Genomic DNA, 11,321 nt, shown 5'->3' with positions numbered 1-11,321 from the left:
GGGAGAAAGGGGTAGGGGTGGGGAAGGGGTGGGGGAGAAAGGGGGGGAGGGGTGGGGGAGAAAGGGGGGGAGGGGTGGGGGAGAAAGGGGTAGGGGTGGGAGAGAAAGGGGTAGGGGTGGAGGGGAAAGGGGTAGGGGTGGAGGAGGGGTGGGGGAGAAAGGGGGGAGGGGTGGGGGAGAAAGGGGGAGGGGTGGAGGAGGGGTGGAAGAGAAAGGGGGAGGGATGGGGGAGAAACGGGGAGGGGTGGAGGAGAAAGGGCGTAGGAGTAGGGGAGGGGTGGGGTCGCAAGTCTCGCGAGAACTCGGGCCGCGAACGGGACGACGAGAACCCGTTTTTTTATGTTGCGCGCGCACGTCACCCGCTTCCCGCCAAAATACGAGCGCGAGGCCCCGGCGCCATCGTCACCCGGCAGGCGAGTGTCGTCCCTCCTCCTTCACCCTCTCTCCTCACTTCAGCAATCTCCTGTCTGCCCCCCACCCCCCCGCATCTCTCTATCTCTCTGTGGCGTCTCTGCTGTGAAGGCGTCAAGCGAGAGGCGAGCGCTGCTCCTCACTCTCACGACCGCGATGAGGGAGACGACGGCGGGCGCTGCGGGGCCACTGCGCTCGGTTGTGAAGGAGAACGACGGTGAGACGCGAGACACGGATAACCTCACCCCACACCCCCCTAACACCACTCATTATCTTCCTACCGTACCCCCCTAACAACCCTTTCAATCTTAGCTCGATTCCCCTACCTCACCCCCGTGGAAAGTGCACCTAGCCTGGCACCGGCGCCGTGGTGACGTCACCGCCATTTAGCGGTAATTGGCGGCTCTTGTTGCCCAACAATCCGTGTGTCCACTCCACTCTCTTTGTCCTTCAATGCCACAACCTTACGCTAAAACACCAACGCAAATGTTAACCGGATAGCGTTGCGCGGGGCCGTGCCGGGTCTGTAAGTTGTTAATTGTTGTGTTGCATGCAGTGCGGTGGTAATTAAGTCGTGTTTGCGTGTGGGGGCTTGTTAACAATCAAAGTGTAGTCAAAGTGTAGTGTGAGAGAGAGACATCCAGCAGTGGAGGAAAGTTGTTTGTGGGGGAGTTGGGGAGAGAACGGGAAGGGCGTCGATTGGCGCCGTTCTTTAATCTGGTGCGGAACGAGGGGACACATCGTAAAACAAATACATTGTGCACGCTACTCACGAGGTTTAACACTGCAATTATACACTTTTAATACGCGAGACGTAATCACGATGGGTGTAAGGTGTGTGTTGTGTATCTACGCCGACGTTTTGTAATTGCCCGAGCACGTAACACTCATACTCTTAGGTTTTTTCGGTAAAGTCACGTAGGTAAAATAAAAATAAAATAATAATAAATGAAAATAAATAAATTAACTCACGACGTTTCGGAAGCAACACAAGCCTCCGTCATCAGGTGTAACTGCTCCAGTAACATTACTGTAACGTAACACTCAACGTTGATGCTGCCCCCCCCCCCCTCAACGATGATCGCCACGGTATTCAAACTTAGACGTCAACTAACGCGGACATTAAACACTTATCCACTACAATCCCGTCACTAGTTCTAGTATGACAAATTAATCAATGAATAACGAGCTAACACTAACCCTGACATTATTAGGACTTACACTTTACGTAAGCACGAACGCCAAACGGCGTAACGCGCTAACCTTGTCATTAACACTAACCTTGTCATTAACACTTACCATGTCATTAACACTAACCATTTAACCATAATGCTAACCATTCACACTTATATAAAACACTAATCCTCAAGTAACAATATCTCTTACTTAAACCCGTAGAATAATAACTTACAATAGGCCTAAATATAATCCGAACGGTTAACTGGAATACGAAATCTTCTCACGAGTTCGTGGGAATACTAGCGCCAACATCCTAACTTATAATAACTATTATTATCCCTAACACTGACCAACATTGACTTAATACTACCCCATAAGGCTAACAATTTACACTCGTCATATCATCAACATCAGATAAACACTCGCAAGCCCTTAACACAAACCTTAACCGCAAGTCTTTTTATTAACACTAACTATAGCCTAACATTAATGTGAACACGCTTAAACTCTGTACCATTCCTAATTTTTATTTTTATTAATTTTAATTTCATTTTTTACCTACGTGACTTTACCGAAAGAACTAAGAGTATACTTTCCAAAGGATGTTTATTTCCCTAATTGCATTGATCAAGGGGCCATTATCGCCGATCAATGAGCGGCATGTCACTGTCAGCTAGGGCTGCTGTCAACTCTGGTTTAGGTTTACTTGGCTTAGGCCCTTTAGGGTTATCTTACCACTGGACCCAACTTTCTTCGTGTACAGAATAAAAAACAAGATTTGGGTTATCCACGTGGATTGGATTAACCGTGCTTGCATGGAAATGAATATTAAATCGGGCATTCGATGCTCGTGTGCCTGTTACTCCTAAGTGACCGATTAAAAAACTATTCAAATATACGACACGTTTCGCCTTCGCCCCCATTTCACATATGTAAACAATGCATTATTTTTTAACGATATTATTTACAATTGTTTTGCACTAATGGGTTTTGTTGAATCTGGGCCATCCCTCCCCGTCATGGTGTTGACTACCGTAATGTAGCAGCAAAATGGTTTGAGCTGTTACAAAAAAAGTAAGAGAAAAAAACACAATGATAACATTACAAAAATGTTTACATTCCATCCAGGATAGAATGCTAAGGAAATCTATATTAAAGAGTTGAAACATCGGGGTTGCATTGAGTGCGGTGTTACATAGAAAAGGCTTTTCTCCTTTGACTTTGTGAGTGAGGCCCAGCTGGCTAGGATGGCGACATCTATAACATGGCCGATTGCCTTTGAGCCCCAGAAAAAAAACCCCAGCTTTTTCTGTCTTGTTTAGGTTTATGCTCAGGCTGAGAATGAGAGATTATTTGAGGGGTTTTAGCCTTGAAAAGTAAACCACCATATTCGAAGCACTTTAAAATTCGCCTCGGCATATTTGGTCTGCTCTGGATGCTTTACATTTTGATTTAATCGAATATGACAGGATCGTTTAATTTTCCGTTTAATATATTTTATCACCTTTTTCATCTCCAAAGCAATGACATCTATTGAGTAGTGAGCCTAGGCTTCTACAACTCGACCAGTGAAGCCATGTAAGCGTTAAGATAATCCATGCAACTATTTTCCTGCATAACTGTTGTGCAGTGGTGTTTTTGCAGTGTGTTGCTTTGTGTGTTAAGTGGATTCAATCGGTATCATGTTGTAACCAATGCGTCTTGAGTTGCTGTGAGCTGTTGCAAAATGGCTGCAACAGTTAATTGCTGCACATTTCTTCAATCCATTGAATGTGTGCGAGAATGCATAATTGTTAACATTTTATATCTGGGTGTTTCTGTCTTCGGTTTGACCGTCAGGTCTTTTTCTTCGTGTTTTCTTTGCAGATGCCAGTGAAACAAAAGAACCGGGTGCTAAGAAACTTGTGCAAGGTGACACCCCCACCTCTTAAACACCAGTCACGTTACATGCCTTTTGAAAAGAAAAACTCGCGCGTTCTCGAATTAAGTTTTCAAATTCACTGTTCCTTCACTTTTAGAGCTGTGCATAAGTAGCCTCCTGTAGTTTGTGTGTTAATTAAGAATACTATCTGTATGTGGATGGAGCGGTGGGGCTGTTGAACACTGCCACGAGTTTTATTCCTGGACACGGCCAAAATGAGTGTAGTGATTATGATATGACGTGGGGAGGTCTTTTTCCTGCAGCGAATTAACAAAGGATTGTAATTTATAACATATATGCATATGCATTGGCTGTCATCTTTGTATAAAATTAAGAACTGCTTAGCATAGTATATATTTCAAAATCAAAACAATACGTTTGAATAACCGTTGTGATGGTGTCAACTTTAAAATGGATTCTTTCTTCAAATATAAAGGCTAGAAGACTCCTGAATTCAAATTCTGTGGCAAATGGCCAATCATATATAATCCTCATTCGCATGCAAAGAGGGTTGAGCATTGTTCTCTGGAACACAAAGGAACAAATTAGTTGTAATGCTTTGAAAGTATATTCACTTTTGAGTACTTGTGGAAGGGAAAGATGGTGAATAGTTTGACAGCTACAAGTTGGCTGGCATTTTAGCAGGCTGGAGTCCAAAAGGTAACATTTTTTTGTTGGTTTCTGAGAATGCAAGCCAAACATTATATGACCAAATCATCCTGAATCTCATGTCTTAGACTATACGCAGTATTGAGTCTACATATTATTGGGTAGGCGATCGTCATCCATAAAATAGATGTTAGAGGCTTCTGCGTGACTAGAGTGTGGACAGCGGAAGGCAGGTTCTTCCGGTAAAATCGCGTAGAAAGGAAATAAAAAAAACATAATAACATGTTTAATTTAAACATAAAATGTTTACATTTTATTATTTCCCTTCTACGTGACTTTACTGAAAGAACCAAGAAGATGAATCCCTGCAGTCACGAAAGCTTTAAATGCTTATATGCTATTACGTAGATCTATGCTATTTGCCAACCCGCACTGACAAGCGTAGTGAAGCACGGTGAGAATTCTTGTGATCCTCACGGTGTGGGGAGAACCTCAATCGGCAGTGGGGTGACAAATTAGATGGACGTATATATATTACAGTTAACTGGCTGGGTGGTGGTAACAATCAAGAGTTTGTTCAGTCCATCTCTCCTGGGGTTGGTAAAATGGATACCATTGTCTGTGATTCTGCAGTGATGTTCCTATGGAAACACTGCTCCTCATCTTAGGGATGCGCAGTTTTCACCACTCTCAGGAGTTAGTGCTCGCAAATACTATTTGCGCAGTAAGATACATTTACTTTGTTATACATTTTTTAACATCTATTTAACTGGTGTTATGTAATAAATAATGAGATTTGTTTATTTTGGGAAGTGTTCCAGTTGTTCCCGACACCAACCCGCACTGACCACCATAGTAAAATATGGTCAAATAACTCCCATTGTTCACATGGCGTAGGGAAGCCGTTGTCCAGCAATGAGTTGACAAAATTGCTGCAAATATTATGATTTCTAATATTGAAATGGTTTTTGGGCTTAATTTTTTTTCAGCACGGCTGCCTTTTAAACGCCTGGACCCCCTCTCAAGGCAAAATGGCCCTGGTACCCCAAATGCAAAGCGTGCCAAGCTCTCGCCATCAAATCTGTCCAAGGAAGCACTTCCCAAAGCCAAGCTGGTGAGCCTTTACGAGGGGGATAATGCAGTGAGCTCCAGTTCGGAGCACGTCAATCACAAGGACAGCGTGCGGTGTGACAGGACAGGTGGCAAGCTGCCATTGCTACGGGGTCCCCTGGACAAGCTCATCAGCTCAGCCCAGGAGAGACATATCTCCACAACAAACGTCATTGACTTGACCGAGGAGTCGAATGATGGGCTTCGAGAACAGGCGGCTGCTGCAGTGGCAGCATCTAACGCTCTGGACCAAGACATGGCTTGCGGTGTTATAAAACCTGAAGCGCTATTAATATCAAACGCAGAGATCACATCAGAGCCTAAATTGGAATCATCTACCTCAACGGATTTGAAACCGGAAGTGACTGTTGTAGATGTAAATCCCATGCCCTTAGATGATTCTACACTGAGTACAAAGTCCAACCTTTCTGAAGTGAAGCAAGAGATTGAAGGCCATGAGCAGAACTGTGCAGTGGCAGAGGACCTGGACACAAGTTCTGAGCCCATGGATGTCGCTGAAAATATTTCTGAGAATGCACAAGACTCGAAGACACTTGAATCCTCTAAAACATCTGATGCCAGTAAGTGTGTGGAGATGTGCACCACAATAAAAGAAGACAAAGAACATGAAGAAGAAACTTCCAAAGGTGAAGAAGAAACTTCCAAAGGTGAAGAAGAAACTTCAAAAGATGAAGATGAGGACACATCTCAGGAAGAAGCTGAGGAGCCACAGAGTGAGAATGTCACTCAGCCAGAGTCCCTGGAGCTTGTAAAGCCATCGGAGTGTTTCGCTACTCCACAGCGGAAAAAGCTGCTGTCTCCGGCTACCTCCAGGAACGACTGTCCTGACACTCCAGCATCCCAGGCCTCGGCATTCAGCACCACCTTAAGCAGTTTGGACATCTCCACCAACCTCTCCTCGGAGGAGAGTTTCTCTCAGGACAACAGCCCCACTGCTTGTAAGAGCCTCCTGAGTGCAACATCAAGCTCAATGGTGAGGCTGATAGTGACTTAATTTCATTGTGTGACCATAGGGATGCGAAATCAACTTTAAAGCGTTAATAACAATTATGTCAATTGTTCTTACAATTTTTTGTTCTTAAAATGTACGCATCTTTTGGAAATGCAATTAATGTCAAAGTGTTTCTTGCTGTACATGAGTTATGTCTGCCAATTGTTATTGACTGAAACCATGCTTGTAAGATTAGTCAATATTCACTACCAGTCAGGAATTTGTCACGTTTGAGTGATTATTTCTTTTTTATTCATTTGTGAACTATTTGTGTTCCAAATTGAATTGCAACCCTTGCACCTATTGTTGTGCTCGGTGCTTGTTGTGCCCGATGGTGGAATGTGGCATTAAGTTTATTTAATTGTCTTGCTTTTTGATCAGATGTAAACAGTCAGTAGCCACAGTAAGTATTTCTGCATGAACATAGAAAAGTAATGCTATCACCTTATAAAGCATTGTGTTTGTCTTATGTTATAAAAATAAGTTGTTTGAAATGTCTAGTTATTCTGCTGTGTAATTGATGCATTTTCATATAATAGGGATTTAAAATGAAGCATCAAGTTAAACATTTTTAGCAATGCAAACATTGCCTCGGTTAATAACATTAAATGTTCCTCATGTGTAAAATGATTGCTTTGCTCTTGCTATATAATATTTAAGCAGGATTTATGGTTATTTCATGCATCCCTTTGTTTTTCCAGAAACTTGGGAGTGTCAAGAAGAGAACAGGTGTCCGTAAACAGAAAATGGTAAACTGCTTAAAACCAGACTAATTATCCCCCTGAGGCAATATCTTTAAGCACAATGTCAGGTCTCATTAATTAGTAAATATACACGTGTGTTGCTTCGTGAGATGTTGCATTTTGTGATCATTTAGTAATCTCTTTATTAAATGCATTGAACTTACCACCGACTTCACATAATAAATAAAAAATGAGGCGGTTGGGTGTCTCAGGGCCTCCACGATCATGTTATGACACAGCTGGAACCAGTAAGGTCCTGGGCTGAATCTGAGCAAACACCCCAGATTAAACCATGTCATCATTTGTACATGGTCTTAATTGGCCATCAAGAATGCAGCATAGCATCATATAAAAGTTTTTTTTCTGAATTTAGTTTCAACTTTTAAATATATCATCACACCTTACATAGCATGAACGATCACCATGCATTGTTTGGTGAGATGTGTATGCAAGTATTTATTAAAGTAGTTTCTGTGTTATCAAATTCCAAGGACATTTAATTCACACTGATCTGCTGGCTTTAAGAATTTTGTAAAAAAATATACTTTGTTTTGTGGGACTAATGTTATTTAATTGGTGATACAAATTACAAAGAATGATATCACTGTGGATCCGAATTCGGAGGGCTGAGCTGACCTGCTCCTACTGTACATCTGTGATAAAGAGCTTCATAGCTCATCAGATTCCTCCTGGATACAGAAATAAAGAAATTCTGAGATCAAAGGTGACTTTGAATCAAGGCCCTTTGATTTAAAATTGGATTTTTAAGTAGCAAAATGGTCTCAGCCCTGTGACCAATGACTGGAAAATCATCACATTAAATTTTGGAATTTTCTTTTTTTGGCTCTGAGAATAAAAACAAATGTACTTTCTAACACAATGATTTGTGTTATTAGCGAGTAAGGAACAATAAAGACGCAAACGTGTCATTCCTATATAGTTTTTATGTGACGCGACATGTATCAAGGCGATATATTTTTCAGAATTGAAAAACCTGTAGCCATTTTGTGATACGATGCACGGCTCTGCAACATTTAAAAATGGGTTATTAATCTGGACAGACGGATAGCACAATTTGAATAAATTGAAAAATGCTCATCATCCAAAATGTGAATGATAAAATGAGAAATGCTGTTCATGAAATAAGGTAATTCCATTATATTTAGCATTTTAAAAGACTTACAATTACTAAGGAATCCATTTTTAACTGTTGAATTCATGTAGATTAAAAAGCTTTAAATTCAAATTCCAGCATATTTATTAAGCTGTGTACGTACTGTTGCCCAATGTTTCCCATATTATGAATAATGCAGAGGCATATTGGCAGAGTAAAGGGCTTTGTTATTTTAAAAATGTATCCTGAATATGCGAGGTGGCCTTCGAGGTCAGAGCGTTGGGCTGGCACTGATAAGATCTTTAACACGTAGGTTTTCGCGACCAATATTATTCATAATAAAGGTTTTTGGGTTAGATCGCGTTATTTATAAATGTGTCGTAACCCTCCACCACCCGACACGGCCAAACAGTAAAAAATTTGTCACGTTGACAAAAGACAAATAGTTCTCTACTTTAGCCCACCGGAGTGAATCCACAGCATTTACAATTTTTGAGTACGACGTTTCGCTGGTAATTACATCCAGTGAAACGTCGTACTCAAAAATTGTAAATGCTGTGGATTCACTCTTCAACACACCGGTGGGCTAAAGTAGTGAACTATTTTGTCTTTTGTCAACGTGACACATTTTTTACTGTTTGGCCGTGTCGGGTGGTGGAGGGTTACGACACATTTATAAATAAAGCGATCTAACCCAAAAACCTTTATTATGACTGATAAGATCTTGGGTTTCAAATTCGGGCAGTCGCCAGTGATTCAACCGCGCTCTCATTTGCAGTGAGTTAATGGTCTCAGTCCTGTCCCTAATGACTTAACAAAAATAATTACTTAACATAAATATTTGGTTATGCACTAAATCTGGCAGCATTTTAGCTCCGGGATTTAAAAACGAGCAGGTTGACTATCGTGCAATGAAGAGTGCTGCTCCCTACTGTGGCCACTGGAAGGGCTCTCTGAGTTAACCTCTTTGATATCCACTTCCTTGGACTGTTATCTGACGATTGTAATTTTAGGCAGAGCTGGATCAGAAACAACGACATCGGCAGGAAGAGAAGCTGGAGAAGGAGCGGCAGCGTGAGGAGGCTCGCCTGGCACGAGAGGAGTCTCGCCGCAAGATCAAGGAGGAACGCGAGCAGAAGGAGCAGGAGAAAGCAGAGAAATCTAAGCTCAAGGAGGAAAAGAAGCGCGAAAAGCAGGAGGCCATAGAGTGAGTAAAGAAACTGCCGTGGTGCTGTATTTCCATTATCTCTGGGAAGGTTGTTGTTGGTTTTGTTCGCAAGCCAGACTTTCTGGCTCGTCATGTGTCCCCATGGTAGCTTAATTGGCAGACCTAATACCAAGTTGGTTGAGAAAGCAGCCTTAGGAGTTTACTTTCATAATGGATCTGCATCTTTTACCTGGGACAGCCTCAAAACCCATTGTGACGTCTATGGGGTCAGCATGGAACTAAACATTTGTGGAAAATTACAAGGTTAAAAGATTTTAGTTTGATGTTGGAGTGGATTTGCAGTGTTTAGCGCGCTGCTATTAACCCGGTGACATGAGTTTGATGCTCAGCTTCACTTAACATCAGTAGTGAGTGATATCAAAACCAGTTTCTGGGTCACCCCTTCACCACCACATTGGGCAGCATTGTGAAGCATCAAACAACTCCCATGATTGGCATGGTGTGGGGATGCCTTCAGCCCACTTTGTATTGACAGGGCTGTACATTTTTTATCTAATCCAAGCCGACCGTAAACACTGTTTATAACAAACCTTTAATGATTGCCATTCGACCTTCCACCCTTGTCGCTGAGTGTAGGTTGGTAAAGCCTGAATCCATTTGGTCTTGGAAACTTGTATACACAGTGTACGGGTCATCATGTTAGGTGGCTGGTTGCCTCAGGCAGTTAGTGTTATACCTGATGTTTGCGAACCAACCCTCACAACAGAGGTGGTTGCTCAATGTCTATGTTGAAACACTGTGCCAGGACTGATGAGATCCTAGGTTACAACTGTCAACAACTGATTAAATCGGGTTTTCAAGTGTATCAACTTTATTGTCTAATATAGTTGAAGCTCTGGTCCATGGCTGCCACTATTTCCTGCACTGGCAGCTTGGCATTTTAATGATTCACCTCTACTGCAATTCATTGAATTGGGTTGGACATGTTCAATAATTGTCGTTCATTAATTGTTGTTTGAGGAGACTATCCATGGCTAGCTGCTCGTCTGTAAAAGGAGTGTATATTGTGAATATCATAAAGTAAAATACGATTACATATTCGACTATTGGCATAAGACAAGCCTGTTGGTTATCTTTTAATGTACACTAGTAAGTTGTCAAACTCAAGCTATACATAATTTTGAAACGATCAGACTGGGGTGCAAAACATTTGGTTTGTATCAATCAAATAATCAGCTCATTTAATTGAGTGAATCTTCATAACTTTTTTTGCTTGGGGAATTGTACAGATGGACCACTTGTGCTGTTGTACATTTGCTCTGTAAATGCTTTATACATAACAAAAACTGATGTTACGTACATTAAAAGCCACATGCCCATCATACAATAGACCTGCTCTGGCTCTTCTATGTAAATTTATTTTATCCATGTGACAATAACACCACATGCACAAAACACAAAGTCATGTTACAATGTAAGTTATCAACCTAGATCCATTGATTGAGAGACTGGTTACTTTAGTTCCTCGCCAAGATCAGTGCTACCACGTACATCTGTTGTGCTTTCTAATTTCAAATGTGTATCGTTTTCTTGGGTGTCCAGGTTAAAGCAGGAAGAAAAACGCAAGAGAGAGGAGGAAAAGAGTAAAATGGAAGAAGAAAAGGTATTTCATACAATATGAAGTTATGGACGTGTTTTTAAATTGATGCTTGCCGAGTGTTTTACTGTTGGGTTGCAACTGGCTTCACATTAACTGTCCATTCGTTCATTGCAGCGTATGAAGAAAGAAAAATCCAAAGAAGCTTTTGCCAGCTTTTTCACCAAGGGTAAAACTCCTCAGGCCCCCAAGGTTGGTATTAAAATCATTCAAAAGTTGAGCTTGCCAGTTGCAGAGGGCTTGCAGTGATTTTCAATTGTGATAATAGGAATTTTGAGTCGGGGAACAAATCTAAAATATGAGATTCTGTCGACCATTTCCAAAAGCAAGTGGGATTTGGGCAGGATAATGCCAGGAGGACTGATTGTGTGGTTGGATAAGCTTTCCGGCAGAATCC

The 11,321-nt window shown here is 41.8% G+C and overlaps 1 protein-coding gene across 3 annotated transcripts in view; it reads left to right on the top strand.

Moving 5' to 3' along the window:
• The first annotated feature begins 258 nt into the window (after positions 1–258).
• Positions 259–11,321, top strand: part of CHAF1A (chromatin assembly factor 1 subunit A) — a 31,375-nt gene continuing 20,312 nt past the window's right edge. The window contains exons 1-8 of one of the 3 annotated variants that reach the window (XM_078874593.1): positions 259–413; positions 523–628; positions 3,430–3,501; positions 5,110–6,224; positions 6,944–6,991; positions 9,113–9,306; positions 10,870–10,930; positions 11,042–11,116. In XM_078874593.1, coding sequence (XP_078730719.1) covers positions 568–628; positions 3,430–3,501; positions 5,110–6,224; positions 6,944–6,991; positions 9,113–9,306; positions 10,870–10,930; positions 11,042–11,116 — 1,626 coding nt within the window. In that variant the 5' untranslated portion in view covers positions 259–413; positions 523–567. Of the gene's footprint in view, positions 629–3,429; positions 3,502–5,109; positions 6,225–6,943; positions 6,992–9,112; positions 9,307–10,869; positions 10,931–11,041; positions 11,117–11,321 lie in introns of all 3 variants that reach the window. The other 2 variants (XM_078874591.1, XM_078874590.1) reach the window with 2 other exon arrangements.

This window comes from Lampetra fluviatilis, chromosome 39 (genome assembly GCF_964198595.1).
Source record: "Lampetra fluviatilis chromosome 39, kcLamFluv1.1, whole genome shotgun sequence".
NCBI lineage: Eukaryota > Metazoa > Chordata > Hyperoartia > Petromyzontiformes > Petromyzontidae > Lampetra > Lampetra fluviatilis.
The sequence above is the reverse complement of the archived record's forward strand: the minus strand, read 5'-3'. Positions and strand labels throughout refer to the sequence as shown.